The sequence below is a fragment of the Peromyscus eremicus genome, chromosome 7, assembly GCF_949786415.1.
Source record: "Peromyscus eremicus chromosome 7, PerEre_H2_v1, whole genome shotgun sequence".
Classification (NCBI taxonomy): domain Eukaryota; kingdom Metazoa; phylum Chordata; class Mammalia; order Rodentia; family Cricetidae; genus Peromyscus; species Peromyscus eremicus.
Window position 1 is genome coordinate 18,676,760 of NC_081422.1, and position 21,755 is coordinate 18,698,514.

Sequence of the window (21,755 nt, forward strand, 5' to 3'; positions counted from 1 at the left end):
CATGTATAGAGATTCAAAGTAGGTGTTTAAAAATGGAAAGGGCAACCAACACACACTAGGCTTTCCTATGTTCTTCTTGATTTTAACATGCTAGAGGGAACAAATGGAATAAAACCAAGTTGGAAAACCCTGTGCTTACTCACTTTAATTAGCATGCTTTTAGGCATAGTAAAAGAGTCAGACACGTACGCAAAGATAAGTTGAGCCTTTCATAGTGTTTGCAGAAGACAGCACAGGTGATCTTTAAGCTTGCTAATTAAAGTATTTTGAGAGCAAGGGGTGGGCGAGTCTTGCTTCATTTCGTCTTGGCAGAGTAGGTCTTGAGTACCTATCACTCGGGGTCTTGTTACATACAAGGCTAGCACATCCCTTGCAGAATCTGTGGATTACAGCAGGACAGACAAATGGGTAAGGAGAATCAGTAATCAAACATTGATATGCTGATAAAAGAAATAGAATCTGTAGGCGATATTGTAAAGATCTCGAGAAATAAACATGAGGATTAGGTAAAGGTCAATGTAGGAAGTAAGAAAGATATTGTCAAATGTTGGCAGATGTATAAGGGTTTTAGACATAGTGAATTTTCTGGAGTGCATGGACCATCATACTGTAGGAGCTCTTTAATTAATTATTGTAAATATATAAATATATAATTATAAAAAATTAATTCCTTTAATGAGGCCAAACATCTTAGGGACAATTAGTGATAATGTTAGTCAAATTTGAAGTCATTTGGTGTCTGCCTTATACCCAGTGAGCACTTGAAAGGGGTGGTGATTCATCAGTTAGTATTCAGCAATTTCTTCACTATGGGGACAATTTGTTTATAATGTAAATCTAGCTTTCAAAAAGCATTTTGAAAAACAAGTATAGCTGTACCTCCATAGTTTCTAATATTGAAGAAGTTATAAATTTATACTTTTAAACTTGTATCTACAGAAATTGTTTATAGCATTTCTTCCAAGTTTTTAACCAAACTTTTATCAAGCCTTGTGGATATCTGTGTATGAGCTTGGCCTTGGTGCCTCAGGCCTATAATCCCAGGTACTTGGAGTGGGGGATTGAGGCAAGAGGATAAGGAATTTCAGGCTAGTTTGGGCTACAGAGTTTGTTCAGGGTCAGCTAGGAAACTTAGTAAGACTCTATCTCAAAAATAAAAAGTAAACAGATAAATGGGAAGTGATAGGGCACTTTCTAGTGTGTACATGAGGCGCTGGGTTTGAGCCTCAGTTACAGATGTCTCCGTGTATGGTTGGACCCCAGCTTAGTGTTGGTCCTATCTAGGCACATCCTTTTCACTGTCTTCTATCAGTCTCAAATATGGCTGACTATTTCTGCTTTGAGCACAGGCCATTTGCTCTACCTTAAGGACTAAGATTTTTATACAAAATGCTTAGGAATGTGCACTTTGGATTCAGAGCACTAGTTTAGGTTTGAAATTCTAGCTTATTTGAATCACTATGGAAAATTATTAATCATCTATAAAATGGCAGTAAAATTTTAAACCTATAAGATGGTAATGAAATAGTGAGATAATACATGACTTCACGTGAAGTAGTCCCTTAAAGAGATGTATTAACTTTCTAGTACATTGTAGATGCTTGATAAATTTTAGCCTTTAATAGTCTTTTCAACATTGTTGCTATATTGTTCACTTGGAACTTACTGAGTGGCACAGCCATATCTGAACGGAATGGCAGAAGTCATGAAGCCACACAGCTGCTGACAAAGATCCAGCAAAGCTGAGCCCCATGATGGCTGCCATGCCACCTTTGGTTTTCATCTCCACCTGTTGCATACTTGGGCACTTTTAATATTTGTACAATTTGAGGAAATTGGGTTGATGGAAAATTCCTTATGAATCATTTATGCCTTCTCCCAGGAATGCTGCTTCTAAGCTTTCCCAGGAAAGTAAACTTCCCTGAACATACTATTCCCCCCCCACCCCTGCTTTTAGGGGGATATCCTTATCTACTTGAAGGTCTTCCTTATGCCTTGGAGGTTGTGACACACAAAGAAGCTAGAGGTCTCTTCATGAGGCTATGAGACATTCTTGAAACATCTGTTCCTGTACTTATACAGGAACAAGATATTCAAAACAAAGTAAAATTACAAAGGTCAACAAGATTTGGTGGGCTAGAGGAATTGTCTGCAGTTCAGATTACAAGCGTCTTCCCACTGTATACTCAGACAGTTACGTGCCATACAACTCTGCCCTACATAGAGACATATTGATGACCAAAGTATGGAGTGGAAAGATGATGAAAATATGAGGTGTTAGGATCTCCCTCTCTTAGAAGTTAGCTCATGTGGAGCCACTATAATGACATATGACCAAGGAACAACAGAATGCCAGGATTAGACATATAGACAAATTCTATAGAGATATAAATGTGAACATTGATTGTATTATGTCAGAATTTGAATAATAACTAACTGCAGTAACTTTAGCCTGGGGATTTTTCCTGGGCACTCTGACCACTAAGAGTTAATAATACATTGCTTGAGACATGGCAAAAATGCCCAGGGTGGTTGAAGATTTTGTTTTGGTCTAGTGTCCTTGAAGCAACCAAAGCAACCAGCCTGAGCACAGGCTGTCATATGCCTCTAGATTCTCAAAAATTGGGTTATGGGGTTTATGAGTAAGAATGATAATTGTTTATTAATGATGTCAGAACTTGAGGGAAAATGATTGGAAATGATAACTCTGTTCTGTCATAGTTTATTAATAATGACTAAAAGATGAGCAAAAGGAAGTGAAACACATGTCCAAAACCAAAAATGATATGATGTATGTTTTGGAACATTGTGAATGTATCCCTCCTAACTAAATTCTGTGTAAATAAAGAAACTCTCTGGCTGCTAGTCAGTCAGGCTGCAAGATTCTCTCAACCCCCCATGGCCCGGCTCACTTCCTTCTCCTGCCGAGTCCTTACATCCTCTGCAGGACCCATCCACCGCCGAGGATGGCTCCTGGCAACTGAGACTAAATAAAGGGTGGTCTTGTGTTACTTTGCTTTATAAAGAAGGTTTCATTAATCTGATTTGTCCTTCTTTTAAATTGGCTGCAGGTTTATGTTAATTTATCATTTACCATTATTTAGTTAATTAATCTATTCATTTGTGTTACATATGTCTGTTGTGGGATAATCCTTCTGTACACTGTGAATATGTATTACTCTCATTGGTTAATAATAAAGCTGCTTGGCTTATAACAAGGCAGGATAAAGTTAGGCGGAACGATCAAACTGAGGACTGGGATGAAGAAGAGCGGAGTCGGGGGAGATGCCAGCAAGTCAGTTACTGGAGAAGTAAGATGCTAGAGGTTAGGTAAAGCCATGAGCTGTGTGGCAATACATAGAAATTGGTTAATTTAAATGTAAGAGCTAGTTAGTAGTAAGCCTGAGCTTTTTGCTGAGCATTCTATAATTAATAGAAATTTTTGTGTATTTATTTGGGACTGGGCAGTCAGGATAGAAAAGCTCTGCCTCTGCTTACATATGTGTACACCTGCACACACACATGCATGCTGGCACATGTTAAGGTCAGAGGACCACTCTTGGGGATTGGTTCTCTGTGACCATGTGACCACCTTGTGGGATCTAGGAATCAAACTCAGATCATCCTGACTGTGTGCAAGAGTTCTATCCTCTGAGTCATTTCATTGGCCTACTTAATGTTTTAAATAGGGGCATTTTTTTGCCTGCCTTCTTGCCATCCCACAGCATCCCTACCTTGCTTCATATACCACCCATACCTGGCATTAGCTGTACATGGGTTGACTAAACTATGTGAGTCAATAGATGTTTACAATGAAGTCTCCACGCTGTGTTTACCATGCGCTGGAGAGAACAGTGGCAGTAATAGGAGAATAAACGATGCTTATTGCATGCTAACTGTATCAATTACCATTTTTTTGAGGTAGAGTCTGTATCCCAGGCTGACCTTGAACTCACTATATAACTGAGGATGATCTTGAGTTCCTGATCCTCCTCCTTCCACCTCTTGAGTGATGGGATTACAACTGTGAGCTACCACTTCCGTTTTATACAGTTCTGGGAATTGAATTCATGGCCTTGTGTATGCTAGGCAAATACTTTACCAGCTGACCTACATCTCCAGCCTGTCAAGTATACTTCATAAATTTTATGAAGAGATACTTACACATGGAAGGACATGAGCATCTTAGGGCAGAAGTCTTAGAAGTTGGCAGCTATGAAGGATCGGGCTCAGCCTCCTTCACTCTGATGGAAGCTCTTCCCTAATGGTCTCCTATGACCACAGAGAGGTGTAAGAAAGGTCTGGGCTCTTGACAGTGCAGATGCATAAAGCCCAGGAGTTGCTGCAGTTGAGAGACAAGGACATTTCTGTTTGAGTTACAGAAGCAGGTGGGATGGGAGCTAGAGATGCTAGTGGCCAGCCTTTCTGAGGAAGCCCATCAGAAGATGTGAGAAACCAATATGAAGTAGAAATAGAAGCATCATCAAAGCTGAAGGAGGCACTGGCAGGATTCCTATGTTGTCTACGGAAGAGTCAGCCTTAAAGACAGTGGATGTGATGTCCACCCTAACCTCTGTCACCTGCAGAGAGAACATTTTAATCACAGTAGAGTAGAGCAGCCATTTTGCATGGACTGTGACAGGCAAACCCAGTATTGTTTATTCTGTATTGTGGTGGTTTAAATGAGAAATGTCCCCCTGGCTTCTGCATTTGTTCAAATCCCAGTTGGTGTTGCTGTCTTGGGAGATTCTGGAAACTGTAGGAGGTGAAGCATTACTGGAGGAAGTATGTCACTATTGGCAGGCTTTGATGATTTGTGGCCTTGCTCCATCTTTCTCCCTCCCTCCCCCCTCCTCCTCCTTGTGTGGATAAAAATGTGATCAGCCAACTTCTTCCTGTGTCTGCTGCCATGCCATACACTCATCACCATTAATAGATTATCCCATTGACACTGTAAACTAAAATAAAGCCTTTCTTCCTTAGCTATTTTTGGTCATGATATTTATCTTGACAACAGGAAAGTAAGGAATACACATATGTAGCAGAACAAGAGGATGACTATGGGGAATAAGAGAATCTGTCTTTCTGAGTTTGCTAATAAAAGTAAAGTCCTAAAACCAAGTGTCAACATATAGGGATACATTTATTCTTTGCCAGAGTACCATAGAAAAACCTAGGAAACACATCACATATCTGTTTGTCATTTTACCCCAGTCTTTACATATTGTAAGCAGGAAGGCTGAATAATTCTCATCCTGCCAATGCTTCTAATATTTCTTTCTTTAGAATATTGTATATAATATAAATAGTTGATGATGAATTAAATGGAATTTGTAACTCCTGAGATTTTCAAGGGACTTTGTATAATCCTCTTGGAAGTTGAAACTTTGTGGTTAGGTGCCTGGTGAACAGTAGACACATTGAGCCTGTGAACATTTACATAGATGTAGCATTGTCATGTGGTTAAGATCAATGGTTAATCTTTCTATATTAGTAATTAGAATTCCAATTTCTACTCCATACGTAACTGGATGAATTACCTTGTTAATTAAGTAAACTCTTCTGAGTTTATTTATTTTTTGTAAAAATGAGAATAGCATCACTCCCTTGTGAGACAGTTGAAGTTTAACTGACAGTGTGGTTGTGACAGAGCCTGGTGTGTATCAGGCTTCTGTGGAGGTAGAGAAAACAGTTTATTGTGGGGTAGATGAGATCAGACTATGCCCTGAAGAGTAGGCAAATTAAAATAGGTAGGGAAGAATGTATGTAGTATGAATTCAAGCTGCCACATTTAATGTGTTTTCTGATCCTTGGTTGGGTCACTGGAATTCTGTATGCTTTGCTTTCTCTTTTTATAACAAGAAGCTGGTGTACCCACAGTATTTGGCACTTGGCTGGTCCCCATCCACAGCTGATCCTACGGATGCCGCTGCTACAGCCTCCATAATCACTGTCATCCTGGGCTCGCAATCACAGCCATCATCATTAGAGAATACACAGGAGCTTTTCGTGCTCAGGGCTCAGGGAACAGAGGGAAACAGAATTCTCCTTTTAATTTGGACAAAACAGAAATCTTTGATCGTAATTGCAGTGATTTGTCTCACACCAGTATTCAGAAGTAGACTGGAACCACCATACTGCACCTTTTCAATGGCTGTTTCTCTTCCAAGTCGAGTGTTCCACCACAGTTGGGTTGTTTCAGTCTGTTTACTGTTAGCACACGATGAGAAGAACTGCACTCAGCCTGTCTCTGGCCATCTCCCTTAGAAGGACATCTGAAATCGTTATGTGGTTGATACAGAAGACAGCAGCAAAGCAGCAGACGTGTATTGTAGGAAGCCAGCAGAAATCATAGCTACATTATAAAAAAGAAATGTTTATCCTTTAGTTGGTGCTCATGTCAAGGTTGCTAACTCATCTAGTTCCAGCTAATAACCATGTATTAATGAGTACTTTTCCTTTGTTATTTTTCTCTCTTAGAACGATACCGCATTCAGAGCGAGCAATTTGAAGATCTTTGGCTCATAACAAATGAACTTATCCTTCGCCTTCAGGAATATTTTGAAAAACAGGGAATCAAAGATTTTGCATGTTCTTTTTCTGGATGTATACCCCTTCAAGAATATTTTGAGTTGATTGATCATCATTTTGAGGTATGTTATTAAACCAAATAAAAATAAATCAAAGAGAAAGAGATAGTGCAGAAGTGAGAATTCTGGGTACTTGCTGGTATGTTGTGGGCTCTGAGCTGTTCTGTGGATGGTGGACTTTGCCTAGTTACAGAGTAGCAGGCTGGGCCTAAGCTTGTGGTCTCACCTTCAAACAGAGCTGGTTGAATTCTCCCACATGTAGACTTAACCATTGACCCCAATGACCCAGTGTTAGAACTATTTGAGCTTATCATCCGCCATTTGGCTAAACTAATTCAAGCAGGACGTAAATGAGGTGTGATTATAAAGTGATTTTTCATTTTTTTCATCTATAACCAGCATAGCAGAGCTTCTGTATTGAAATAGCGGTTAAATGCATAAAATGCTCTTTTGGACCTGACATGGGTGTATAGTAGATGCTGTATAGTATAGTTAAATTTACAAAGCATTGAGATCGATGGTGGCTTTGTTGCTCTGAATGTTCTTGTATGGTGGGTTCTCTTGAGTGTCTAAGTAGTGACATTTCTATATCCTTTGAAGATGGATTTCATATCTGGAAAGAGTCGTGTTTTTTGAATGGATTAGACAGTGGCTATCATTATTTTAAATGTTGTATGCATTAAAGTCCCCAGGTGCACTTACTGCATAGTCTGTGAACAGATTCTATAGGGAATAAAAAAAAGGGAATTTTGAAAGAATTTTGAATACCTAGCATTGGTTACTAGAGTTATTACTTATTATTTTTAAAAGGTTTATTATCTATTTTTATTTTATGTGTATGTGTGTAGTCTTTAGTGTATGTGTATGTATCACATACATGCAGGTACCCTGAGAGGCCAGAAGAGGGTGCCAGGTTCCCTGGAACTAGAGTTACAGGCGGTTGTGAGAATTGGTTCTGGGAACTGATCCTGGGTCCTTGGTAAGAGCATGAAGTACTTTTAGCCTTGAGCCATCTCTCACACCCCTAAAGTGATTATTCTTTTTTTTACATACATTAATAATTTTTTTATTTTTAATTTTTTTATTATTAAGAGATTTTCTATTGAAAGTGATTATTCTTAAAGGAGTCACTAGTTTTCAGCCATTCCTAAGGCTCACATCACGTGTCTTCTCTCTCTACTTTTTTTTTTTTTGAGAGAGAGATCTCTCACCTTTCCAGCTAGACTGGCTGCCAGCTGGGCTCCAGGTTTTGCATGTCTATATCCCACCCCCAACCCTCACTCCAGGCTTTTTGGCTTTTTGTATGGGAGATCTGAACTCGGATCCTCAGTCTTCCACAGCAAGGACTTTACCCATTAGCCATCTCCCCAGCCCAGCTGATAGTTATTTCTGGGTTAGTATGTATTTGACTCAATTGTGCCACTAAAATTGACAGTTTGGGGGGTATATTGAGGTATTTTAAATGTAGACATTTTGAATTTTAAAATTTCAATATGATTATGGATACACCCCCCATATATATATATATATATATATATATATATATATATATATATGCATACACACATATAATTTTTCTTTCTTTTGGAATGTTAGGGAGTGGATCTAAGGGCCTTGCACTTTAGTAGGCGAGTGCCTTTCCACTGAGCTGCATTCCCAGACCCCTCCCACTGTTTTTTGCAAGTCTTATTTCTAGGATAGGTTTGTAGAAGAAGAGGTGCTAGCTAAGGCTGTGTGTTAAAGAACAGATGAAATCATCTTTACTCTTTAAGATATATTTCAGGAAATTCTTGCTTGTTGGTACTGATGTAAGATGCCAGTATTTTATGAAACAGAGTCCACAGAGAGGCAATACTAACTACATGTTCATAATATTTAAAATAGTGATTATTGTATCCTGTTGGCTAATAGGTTTGGCATACACTTCCCCTCTGATTTCTTGGATAGGGACTCCCCAGTGTTTCCATATCAGACTCTTTCCTTTGGGAGAGGGAGTTCAGGCACTTTGATTTGTTATACACACAAAGGTAATGATTTTTCTACTTTTGCTCCCTATTGCCACTGTCTGTTTTTAGCTATGAATAATTTCTTAGACTTTTAATCAAGATAGCTTTTAGAATCTGTGTTGCTTTATGTAATCAAGGAAGAGATTTCCTTCTGTTTTGTTCATTGTGATTCTTGGTACCTGAAATAGTTTTGGGCCTCATGATCAATAAATATTTGCTAGAATGTTGCAATTATTTTATTACTACTATTACTATTATTATCATCACTACTGAGTGTGGTGTGGAAGTGGGAGTGTAGGCCCTGCCGGAGTCAGGCTGGCTCTCAGCAGTTGGCGTACTTCCTTCACTGTGGGTTGTGCGGTCAGGCTGACAGGCATGTGCAGCAAGCCTTTTACCCACAGAGCCGTCCTGCCAGCCCCTAGGCCCCTAAATTATGAAATTCTGATACTGAAAAACACCTTACTCTCTGGTGCATGTTACACACTGAGCTAGCAGCCTGGTCAATAGCTGCGTATTGAGGAAGTCTTTTTAGTATCCCATGTGTTCATAGACCTAGTGACTATTAAGGAAGCAGATTTCAGGTAGGGGGTTATAATTGGCTGGTCATTGTTCTTAGGACAGGATCCCCTGTGTCCCAGGATGCCTATAGAGTCCATGCACCTGAGGATAAATGTGACTTAGAACCTCTGGTACCCCTGTCTTCAGCTCCTCAGTGTCCGGATTACAGGTTGAGCACGGCCATGCTTGGAGCACATAGTGCTAGGGATTAAACCCTGGGCCTCCAGCATGCTAGGAAAGTACTCTGCCAGCTGAGCTACATTTCCAGCCCCTTTTATTCATTTAAAAATTTTAGCTATTAAAATTCATTTTGTTATTTTTTTGAGCTGCCCATATATCCTTTTAATTTTTTTATTTTTGAGATTATAATTAGATTACAACATTTCACCCTTTGCTTTCCTCCCTCCAAACTCTCTCATTAACTTCTCTCCACACTCCTTCAAATTCACAGCCTCTTTGTAAATAACTAAATGTTTTTATGTACATATAAATATATGAATATACATATATATTCCTAAATATAATCTGTTGGGTCCATTTTATTGAGTATTTTTGCATCAATGTTCATGAGTGAAATTGTTCTGTAATTCTTTTTCTTTGTTGAGTCTTTGTGTGGTTTGGTTATCAGGGTGATTGGCCTCAGAATTTGCAATGTTTCTTGTGTTTCTATTTTGTGGAATAATTTGAGGAGTATTGGCATTAGCTCTTCTTTGAAAATCTGGTAGAATTCTTCATTAAAACCATCTGGTCCTGGGATTTTGTGGTTGGGAGACCTTTAATGACTGCTTCCATTTCCTTAGGGGTTATAGGTCTATTTAAATTGTTGATCTGATCTTGATTTAACTTTGGTAAGTGGTGCCTATCAAGAAATTTGTTCATTTCTTTTAGATTTTCCAATTTTGTGGAGTATAGGCTTTTGAAGTATGACCTGATGATTCTCTGGTTTCCTCAGAATCTGTTGTTATATCCCCCTTTTCATTTTTGGTTTTGTTAATTTGGATGCTCTCTCTCTGCCTTTTAGTTAATTTGGACAAGGGTTTGTCTATCTTGTTGATTTTTCTCAAAGAACCAACTCTTCGTTTCATTGATTCTTTGTATTGTTCTCTTTGTTTCTATTTTATTGATTTCAGCCCTCAATTTATTTCCTGGTGTCTACTCCTCCTGGTTGAGTTTGCTTCTTTTTGTTCTAGAGCTTTCAGGTGTGCTGTTAAGTTGCTAGTATGAGATCTCTCCAGATTCTTTATGAAGCCACTTAGTGCTATGAACTTTCCTCTTAGCACCATTTTCATTGTGTCCCATAAGTTTGGGTATGTTGGTGCATTCATTTTCATTGAGTTCTTAGAAGCCTTTAACTTTCTTTCTTTCTTTCTTCCTTCCTTCCTTCCTTCCTTCCTTCCTTCCTTCCTTCCTTCCTTCCTTCCTTCCTTCCTTCCTTCCTTTCTTTCTTTCTTTCTTTCTTTCTTTCTTTCTTTCTTTCTTTCTTTCTTTCTTTCTTTCTTTCTTCCTTAACTCAGTAATAACCCAGTAGAGAGTTGTTCAGTTTCCATGAGTTTGTAGGCTTTCTGTTGTTTCTGTTGTTGAAATCCAGTTTTAATCCATGGTAGTTTGATAAGTTACAGGGGGTTATTTCAATTTTTTTTGTCTCTTTTGAGATTTGCTTTGTGGCCAAGTATATGGTCAATTTTGGAGAAGATTCTATGAGGTGCTGAGAAGAAGGTTTATTCTTTTGTGTTTGGGTGAAATGTTCTGTAGATATTTGTTAGGTCCATTTGAATGATAACATCTGTTAGTTCTGTTATTTCTCTGTTTAGTTTCTGTCTGGACAGTCTGTCTGTTGGTGAGAGTAGGGTATTGAATTCTCCCACTACTAAGCTGTGCGGTTTGAAGTGTGATTTAAGCGTTAGTAATGTTTCTTAGGCCTATTTGATTGGAAAATCTTTTTCCATCCCTTTACTCTGAGGCAATGTCTATCTTTGATGTTGAGGTGTGTTTCTTGTGTGCAGTAGAATGATGGATCCTGCTTTCATATCCATTCTTTTAGCCTGTAACATGAATCTTAAATGGTCTTATTAATAAAAAACCCAGATCCAGATATTGGGGTGAATTCTGAAAGATTAGAGAAACAGAACAAACCATAGCCAACCTCACTTCGACAACTCCTCATCAGATTCTGTTTCCACGAATCCTTAGACTGAAAGCTTCTGAGGCCTCACCTGAATGGATCTCAGCTGAACTGTTGCTAAAAGCCTAAAAGCTTAAAAGCCTCTAGTTTCTTGTGCTCACACCTTATATACAGAAAGGCTTTCTGCCATCACTTCTTGGGATTAAAGATGTGTGTCACCATGCCTGGCTGTTTCCAGTGTGGCCTTGAACTCACAGAGATCTGGATAGATCTCTGCCTCCCAAGTGATAGGATTAAAGGTGTGTGTGCCACCATTTTCTGACCTCTATGTCTATCTAATGGCTGTTCTGTTCTCTGACCCCAGATAAGTTTATTAGGGTGCACAATATATTGGGGGACACTATATCACCACAGTTAGCCTGTGTCTTTTTTGGGGGGAATTGAGTTCATTGATATTGAGGGATATTAATGCCCAATGATTGTTAATTTCTATTGTTTTGTTGTTGGTTTTGTGTGTGTGTGTGTTAGAGAGAGAGAGAGAGAGAGAGAGAGAGAGAGAGAGAGAGAGTCTTTGGATTTTGCTGGCGTGAGATTATCTATTGCCTGTGTTTTTGTGGCTGTAATTAACTAACTGGGGTTGGAGTTTTCCTTCTAGTACTTTCTATAGGGCTGGATTTGTGAATAGATATTGTTTAAATTTGAATTTTTCATGAAATATCTTATTTTCTCCATCTATGGTGATTGACTGACTTGCTGGCTATAGTAGTCTTGGTTGGCATTTGTGGTCTCTTAGACATCAGTTCAGGCCCTTCTGGGTTTTTTAGGTCTCCATTGAGAAGTTGGGTGTGATTCTTATAGGTCTGTCTTTATGTTACTTGGCCCTTACTTCTTTTAATGTTTTTTCTTTGTTCTGTATGTTTAGTGTTTTGACTATTATGTGGTGAGGAGATTTTCTTTTCTGATCCAATCTATTCAGTGTTCTATATGCTTCTTGTACCTTTATAGGCACGTCCTTCTTTAGGTTGGAAAATTTTTCTTCTATGATTTTGTTAAATATATTCTCTGGGTTTTTGAGCTGGATACCTGTTGAGTCCATATAATGTTACTTGTATTCATGTTTTCAAGGTTGACTGTTTGGCACCAGACAACCAGTTGGTGCACTCTTTGCTTGGGAAGACTACCTCTCCTGTTCTCAACTTCCCTCAGTTGCCTGTAGTTCTTTGTGTAGGGTTGCAGCATCATGGGCTTTCCCCATCCACTTTGGCATGTCCATTGGTGTTGTCTTTGTTCAGCCCATGTTTGGGCAGTCCATGTTGGTGAGACTTTATGAATGTAGCTTCAGTTATTACTAGGAGATACAATCTATAGAAAACTCCCTGATCCTCTAGCTCTTACAGTCTTTCTATCCCCCCTCTTCTGGATTGTTCTCTGAGCTTTAGGTATGGAAATATTTTGCAAATGTATCAGTAGGATTCACAACTCTGTATATTGATTGGTTTTGGTTTCTGTAATGGTCTCCATCTGTTGCAAAGAGAATTTTCCTTGAGGAAGGGACACTTATCTGTGGGTATAAGGAAAATGTTAGTAGACTGTTGATAGGGATTGTGCTGTTTTAGTTAATCAGTAGTTGTAGGTTCTACTCCTGTAACCAGATTTAACTAGCACTGAGTTGAATTAGAGAGCTGTGGGTTACCACCAAGGTATGCTTGCCACTACTGCCCCCTTAGGGTTATTGTACCTGCTGGTTGTCTGTGTGGTTCATAGGCATCATAGTTGGGTAGTATTGTCGGTTGCCTCCCTCCTTTCAGAGCTCATATGGAGCCTTCTGGTACCATGAAAGCTAGTCCTCGGGGGGAGGGGGGAGGCTTTCAGTTCTAGCTCAGGGGTTTCTTGGCTGTTTCTGAAGTGAATGGTGTCCTCAGCAATAGGGACTTCTCTGCACCTATGGTAGGAAACCAAGGGTAGCAGCAATAGGCTGTATGCTTTGAGAGACTCTTGGGCAGCCCTGGCAAATGACTCAAAAGCAGGCTTCTCATGGTTGGTACTGAGGTTTTTTTCTTAGGTGGACTTTGGCTCTTGGTGGGAGTACCATCAGCCTAGATTAGAAAGCATTGTTTAAAATATGTGTATATATATGTGTATATATATATGTATGTATTTATGAATGGAGTTATGTGTATTACAGTATTTTTTGTGAATAGTTCATAGCATGATTCCTGTGGCTTTTCTAGACATCCTTTTGGTTATTTTATCTACCTCCTCTTTCTTCTGTATTTACCTCCCCACCTTTCCTAAAGAGTTTCCTCCCCTTTCCAAGTTCCCTATCACATCACTGTATCCTGTTATCTCCTTTACCCTCCTCCCCTTTTCTATGCCTCCCTCTCCTCCCCTGAGGAGCCCCACTTTTCCTGTTTCCCTGATCAGATGACTTGTACCCTGCCATTCTCCTCTCTACTGATTCCCAACTCCTCTGTCCTGGCAATGGTTAATACACTTTTAATTAATTTTTTTTTTGAGACAGGGTTTCTCTGTGTAGCTTTGTGCCTTTCCTGGAACTCGCTCTGTAGCCCAGGCTGGCCTTGAACTCACAAAGATCCGCCTGCCTCTGCCTCCCAAGTGCTGGGATTAAAGGCGTGCACCACCATCACCCAGCCTAATTAAAACATTTAATCATATTATTTCCTTCATTCTCTTTCCACCCTCTAGCCCCTCCCATGTCCCCTCACTCCAACTTCTCCCATGTTTCCCTACTCTCAAATTGATAGCTTTTTATTTGGTTATTATTGTGTATGTATACACACATATATACACATTGCTGAGACTGCTTTTGCTTTCTCTCTCTCTCTCTCTCTCTCTCTCTCTCTCTCTCTCTCTCTCTCTCTGTGTGTGTGTGTATGTGTGTATGGTTTCAGTGCTGATCATTTTGTATTGATTAACCAATTATGGGGCTTATAGCTTGGAGACACTAATTTCCTCAGCAGACATTAATTGTCAATTGGTTGGGACCACATGAGATTTTCCCTTTTCTGTGTTAGCATGTTTATAGATATTGTAATTCTTCAGTTCTGCCACTTAATAATGAAAGTATTTTCTCTTTAAGAGACATTGACTGGCTAGGTGTAGTGGCGCATGCCTTTAATCCCAGCACTCGGGAGGCAGAGGCAGGCAGATCTTTGAGTTCAAGGACAGCCTGGTATACACAGAGAATACCTGTCTCAAAAAAAGAGAAGTCTTAAAACACACACACATACACACATACACACACACACACACACACACACACACACACACACACAGAGAGAGAGAGAGAGAGAGAGAGAGAGAGAGAGAGAGAGAGAGAGAGAGAGAGGAGAGAGGCTTTGACTAGATTTCTTTCATTTATATTATATTTCAAAGTTAGGAGTTAGGCTACTGATTTTCATCCCCTAGCCTGCCAGACTCCTCTCTGGAGGCTGCTGTTGCTGTTATATATCTTCTAGAAATATTCTGTGTAGTCAGAACTATGCTAATGTTTACTTGGAAACACACATGGACAGTACCACATGGTAACAGTCTGTTTTTTCAGTTGCTTCATTTAATATATCACTAGAAAGTACTGAATGTCAACACACACTTTGCACAGTATTCCTCTTTATTTAATCACGGCTCCTCTTGATGGGCATTTTGATTGTTAATATCTAAGTGTAATAACAATCAAATACTATTATAAATATCCTTACATGCATATGTAAGCATTATTGCTTGAATAAATTCGTAGTAAGTGGATTGGGCTTTGTGGTACAGTCCTATAATTCAGGTACATGGAGGCTGAGACAAGAGCAACTTGCATTTAAGGTCATATGATGAGACAAAATAAATAAATAAAGTTGTCCTTAACTTTTTTGGTGAAACTTTTCCATTTTCTCTTTTCCCTTAGTGATTTCTGTTGGCCTGTAGGCCTTTTTACATTGGCTTGTAGATGTTGTCTAGATACTATGGCATAATTTTTGTCATGCCTATAGTTATTACTATTACATTATGCAACTTGCCCTTTGCTTACAGGGTTTAATGGTGTAGAATTAATTTTGTATGTGTGTACTGGTGTTGTATACACACATGTTTGCATTCATATGTGTATGCTAATTTGCATGTGCTGTGTGGTAGTTAGAATGAGAATGGCCCCTGTAGGCTCCTTGAGCCCTCAGTTGGTGGAACTCTTTGGGAAGGATTAGGATGTATCCTTGTTGGAAGTGTGTTGCAGGGCTGGTGTTGGATGCTTCAGCCTGCTGCCATCCCCACTGTCTCTGCTGCAGTGTAGTGTGAGCTGGGATGCTGCCTTCATGTCATTGTCATAGGCGCTGAAGTCCTGGAACCATAAGTCCAGTCAGTTTCTATTATAAGTTGCCTTTGTTATAGTGTTTTATCACAGCAATAGAGAAGTAGTGAATACAGGATGTGTGTATATGGATGTACCTGTATGTTGGAAGATGACTGGTGACATTGGATATCTTCCTTGATTCCTCTCCACGTCATTTATCAGGAGAAGCTCACCAATTCTGGCTATTCCAGGTAGCTAGCTTGTCCCAGGGATGCTCTGTCTCTGTCTGTGGGTTGGGACTAGAGCACATCTGCCTCATTTTTACAGGGTTCTGAGGATTCAAATTCTGGTCTTTATGTTCATGCAAGTGCTGTGCTCACCCAGACTTCTCTCTAGCCCTTTGTTTGCCCTTTTAAAATAGTAATTTATCACTTGTGTGATGTGTGTATTTATATACATTTGGGATGTGTGCCAGTGGCTTTTTATTTAAGTGATAAAAAGCCAAAATTATAAAAATGAATTCAGTTCTGGTGCTTCTGTGTCTAAGCTTTTATTCTCTCTGCTATTTGGTTTATTGTAATGAAAAAAAGAAATTAAAAATTTTCTATATAGCCAGTTTTTATGAAACATGTTAAAGATAATTGGTCCCCAGAGATACTTTGGCAATCCCTACACTTCCACTTACCGATTTTCTTATTGACTGTGTCCTCAGGCACCAAGTACTGTGTAGTCCTAATTCCCGTGTCTCTGTAAACCACTTAAATCTGTTGAACTTTCTCAGACTTATACTGCATTGTATGTATTTTAAGCATTTTTTTTTCTTTTTGGCTTTTGGTTTTTTTGAGACAGGGTTTCTTTTATTGTATCTATTTAACCCCAATGTAAGAAATTATTCCTTCTAGCTGCGAATAAATGGAGAGAAATTAGAGGAACTTTTATCTGAAAGAGCCGTGCAATTTCGGGCCATCCAGCGTCGGCTTCTAACGAGGTTCAGAGAGAAGACACCTGCTCCACTCCAACACCTGGACACCCTGCTAGACGGAACCTACAAGCAGGTCAGTGTCATGTCGGTGGCAATTGTCTACAGCTGGAGATGTTTCTCCCACCCCTAGGGTCAGGCACCAGAATACTAAGATGTGCTGTGCAGTGTGGTTAGGATTGTTGTCTGATTTTTGGTGTAGCCCATAATATCACCTTTATCTTCTATTTTCCCAAGCAACTACCATACACTCCCAGTATTTGTATGACTATAATGAAGACTTTGGCCACATAGTGTCTTCCTGGGTCTTTCACATGGTGTCACTAATTGTTTTAAAAATAGCATTGGTGGTATTTATGTTCTAAAACTGAGGTTTTCAAGAGTTCTAATGACTACATATTCCTGTGAACCTGTGACAAGTAATATAGACGTATGCATGTGTTACTGCCCTAGTCTCCCCCATGGTGACTCTTTAGAAAGCTCTAGCATAATGGCACCAGTAGGATGTAGGCATTGTTTAAAACTCGGCTCTTGTTTAGGTTAACTTGTGTTCCCCTGTGTGAATGTGCTATTAAGTTCCATCTGATTTTATGCTATGTTTAGTTCTGTGTGTCTGTTACTACACTGTTCATACTGACCACCACCCCAACTCCCTCTTCCCACCTTTCATTATCACCCCTCCAACTCTAACTCCCTGTTGTTCTGTTATCTTTCATTACTGTACCTCCCTTAACCCCTCCTCCAACTCCATTCTGTTGATTTTGAAAGTGAAGATCAGATATTTGTCCAGAGTTACTTTTCCTAGATGAAGAAAATAGCTTATTATCTCTATTCTGGTAACACATTAGCTTTGTGAGAATTGCATGGTTCTTGAAAATTATCAGCCATTTAAGAGCCCATGTACAGTGACATCCCGTTGGATATTCGAAGACTGTTGGTTTTGGAGGTCAAGATCTCAGTTGTGGCTCATCTGGGTGGCTTTTGGCACGTTGTCTGCCCTCTTAGAACTTTGTAAAATGGGATGTGGACATTGATTAAAACCCCGCTTTTACTTACTGTCCTCGTGTGAATGTGCTATTCGGTTCTGTATGATTTTATCCTGTGTACCTGTCACCTGTACTACGGCATTATAAAAGTTTCATTCCATGATGTGTGTAGGAATGTCTCATAGATTGTTCTACAAGCACAGACTGTGGATTGCTCCTAAGTCGTTGTGTGACTTTTGGGTTGAGCGCTCAGGCCTTGTCTGTTCTGCAGCTCTCTCTAGCACACTTGTTCTCTTGTTCTCAGTTCCTCCCTCCTCCTCCTCCTCCTCCTCTTCCTCCTCCTCCTCCTCTTCCTCCTCCTCCTCTGTTCTCATACTTCTGGGCCCACCTGTCTGTTCCTCCTGGAGCATCCTTCATCATCAGAACTACTTGGTGCTGAACATCTGCTCCACGCAGGGCTGCACAGTGGGCTGATGAGGAAGCTTCATTTGATATTTTCCCAGTGTGATGTGTAGCAAGACTTCCACCCTCTTTTGTATATGTAGATGCTGGATTTTAAATTCTTTCTCTGCCTAGCTTCAAGGTTGGGGTTTTACACTTGTAATAATAGGTATCAAACCCATAGGTGGTTTTTTTTTTATACTTAAATGTGTATTTTAAACTTTCATTCTTTGTAGATTAAGAATCAATAGTTTTTGAGGAAAAAAAAAGAATACTGTCAGGGATTTGCCTCAATTTTGATATTCACTCTCATTCAGTTTGACTGTATGTGTTCATGTTAAATTACACTAAAGTGTTACTGTACCGTTAATTTCTTGAGCATAAAAGCCTAATTTCTTTAAGTTAATTTTAATGATATGATTAACATGAATATACGTTTCCAAAGAAGATTGCTGCCATTCTTAATGCCAAATCCCTCATCTTGTTCTCTGTCATCCTCTCAGAAGTGAACCACTCTTTATCTGCTTGGCATCTTTCCAGAAACTTCTTACAGAATGCACTTGTAATGAGGTGATTTGTGCGGCTGAAAGAACCCATGAAGAACATCAGACTACACGTTTTCGCGTACCTCTGTACCTCTCTCCTCTCTCACTGTGTGTGCTGGAGACATTCCCCTGTGGGTGCAGAGGTCTGCTCCTTTCCAGTGGTTACAGGGATTCTGCAGCATAGAGTCCTGCAGTGCAGATGAGCCAGAGCTGATGAAAATCTCACTGTTTAAAAATTAGTCTTTGATAATTTCATATATGATATAATGAAATATGATCATATCCACCATCTGTTTCTCCCTCCAACTCCCCTGAGGCCCCATAACACATCTCTCTCTGTCTCTCTTTTCTCTCTCTCTCTCTCTCTCTGTCTCTCTCTGTCTCTCTTCTCTCTCTCTCTCTCTCTCTCTCTCTCTCTTAACTTCATGCCCTCCTCTTTTTTAAAAAATAACCTGTTTATTAAGTCTGATTAGTGCTGCCCATATGTACATGGATGTGGTGCCATCCCCTGGCCCATGGGCAACTTAGTTACAGCCTCATTCCCAGAGAAGAACGAGTCTCTTTTCCTCGGTCAGGAGTGGGGCCTGGACACCCCTCCTCCATTCGTGCCGGGGTTTTGGCTGGTGTGTTCTTGTGCAGGACTGGTGTAGAAAACCACAACTGCTGTGAGCTCATGAGTGCCACAGCCCTGTAACGTCCAGAACACAGTGTTTCATATCTTATTTCCACTGTCTATTCCACAATACACCCTGAGCCTTGTGGAGGGAGGGAAGGAGATGAATTGATAAAGATGTCCCATTTAGAGCTGAGACCCCACAGTGTTTGGGCCAGTTATGAGTATCTGTGTTGCTGCTCACTGCAAAGAAAAGTTTCTCTGGCCAAGGTTGAGCACATCCTAGGTCTATGGGTATAAACGTAAACATTTAGAAGGTAATTCGACAACGTGACCATTTATCAAAATAACAATAGTATCTTCTACCCTAGGGCCTATGACCTCCTTAGCCAGGGGCTTTTGACCAGGTTTATAGTATCAGGCCTGAACTTCTTTCTGTGGAACATGCTTTAAATCCAATCAGAAAGTGGTTGGTTACCACATAACAGTCCTGCCACAATTGTACCAGTGGACACCTCTTGCCTATTAGGTTAATATTGTACCAGGCAGGGTCCAGCACTAGGAAAGGCCATTCATGTCCTTTCCCCACAGAATCCCTCATAAGCACCTTCTGGCACTGTGAAAGCTAACTAGCATGGAGGAAGTTTCCTGGTCAATTTGGGATTGATTTCTCTCTGTCCTGTAGTAAAAAATGGATGGTGTCTTCAGCAGTAGGGTCCTACCATGTAGTTATGTGGGTAACCACAGGCAAGGTCAATAGCATCTTGCTTTGGAGACCACTGGGACCTTCCTGGACAATAGCTCAAAGGGAGGTATTTCATACCTGACACTGAAAAATCCTATTACCTTTAAGGTTGAGTCTAGCCCTGAGGAAAATCCCTCTTGGATAAGTCTACTTGGATCAAACAGGCATATTACATACCTCAGTGTCACACGTCTACGGTCAGTCATCTCAGCTGTGTCCTTTGCCTAGCTTTCCAGCATGATTTGCTTGGTGGGGTAAATAAACAAGTGAAGGATCAGTCTATACCAAAGCCCCATTTTACTCTCCATGGCAAAACTATTCTGTGACTATTGGGTTCATTTTTTGAGGTAAGATCTCACTTTGTAGCCCAGGCAGATCTCCAAACTTGATGATGTTCCTCCCAAGTGCCTGGATTATAGATATGCACTAACATGCATGGTGTGTTATTAGATCTTGAAAGTGTTTTCCTGTTGTATCTACTTGAAATTAGATCTGTTACCTTTTTGGAGTTCTTTCTTTCTCGCACAATGCGCTTTCAGATTTGTTGATCCCTGTGCCATTTGGAGATCTCAGCAGCAGTCAGCGAAGAGCCTCAAGCTGTCCATTGAAATATGCACTCTTTCTCCTTGACACCTTGTGTCTGGGTGATTCTCAGGTGTCACCGCTTACGGAAGCAGTGATGATTTTCTTTTATGAATATAGAGGTAAAAGCAAGCATTTTTCTTAAATTACAGTGTGTTATTGCCATTGTGTTCACAGTGTAGTATGTGTCTCCACACACTTAGTTAATATTTGTTCTATGAATGAACATTCTCTTGTCACTTATACAGACAAATTCTCGAAACCATGTTTTGATGAAGGCATCATTACAAAGAAGCAAACAACAGAAAACTTTTTCATGTCCATGTTATTTTAGCATGTTCAAAGGAGCTGAGAGATGGAAACTGTTTTCTTTCTAGAGGGCATAATTGGAGGACTCAGGCAGACCGACATAGCCAGGAAGGTTGTACAGTGTAAGTTCTTGTAGAGGAAATCTTTTCTGCTTCTATTTTAATGAGGCTGTGCGTGTGTGCTACAGTTAACTGTGAACCAGTCTTCCGCTGAAATGCCTCTAGGCAGATGGGACAGGAGCCTGGCGAGTTTTGATTTTCTTCATTTCCTGGTGTCAGAATTATTGAGCACGATTTTACAGAAGGTAATTTTTTTCTCCCTTAAAACACATATTCCTTTAGGGCCTGAGAGGTGGCTCATTTGGTAAAAGTGCTTGTCACTGGTACTTGATGGCCTGAGTTTGATTCTCAGAATCTGTAGTGAAAATTGTCCTGAAAGTTGTCCCTTGACCTCTCTCCTTGGAGGTCATGGCAACCGAGTGTGAGGCCTGACGGACATATTGTGCCGGCATTCAGGAAACTGAGTGGGCTGGATGCTGGTGCTCACCTTGCTCCCTTCCTTCCCTATTCACTCCGTCTAGGATTTGGCACATGCCACGATCTGCTCACACTGAGAGCAAGTCTTCCCTTCTGAGTTAAGCCTCTCTGGAGACACCTTCACAGACACACCCAGAAATGTCCCCTGAGTGATTCCAAATGCAGCCATGTTGACGATGAACTTTACCCATCGCAGGGCTTGGGCTGTATAGGAATCTCTGATGTATACGAACATGAGAATTAAGGACTCTGTGCCCAGGCATTCTGCTGTGATCTAGGCCATTCATTTACGTTTTGCTAACTGTGTGATCTCTGGCAAATTACTTGGAACAGTCAAAAAGCAGATGAAATTTACATTCCTGAGCCTCAGTTTCACCACTTACAGAATAATGGTATACATCGCACATCCTCTATGAAGTTGTGTACATATATAAACACATAAATTG

At 40.1% G+C, this 21,755-nt stretch overlaps 1 protein-coding gene across 2 annotated transcripts in view; it reads left to right on the forward strand.

Moving 5' to 3' along the window:
- The window catches only part of Bbs9 (Bardet-Biedl syndrome 9), a 434,048-nt gene that overhangs the window by 214,623 nt on the left and 197,670 nt on the right, over positions 1 to 21,755 (forward strand). For both annotated transcript variants that reach the window (XM_059267526.1, XM_059267527.1), the window contains exons 17-18: positions 6,481 to 6,653; positions 16,476 to 16,628. In XM_059267526.1, the coding sequence (XP_059123509.1) occupies positions 6,481 to 6,653; positions 16,476 to 16,628 (326 nt within the window). The remainder of the gene's footprint in view (positions 1 to 6,480; positions 6,654 to 16,475; positions 16,629 to 21,755) is intronic.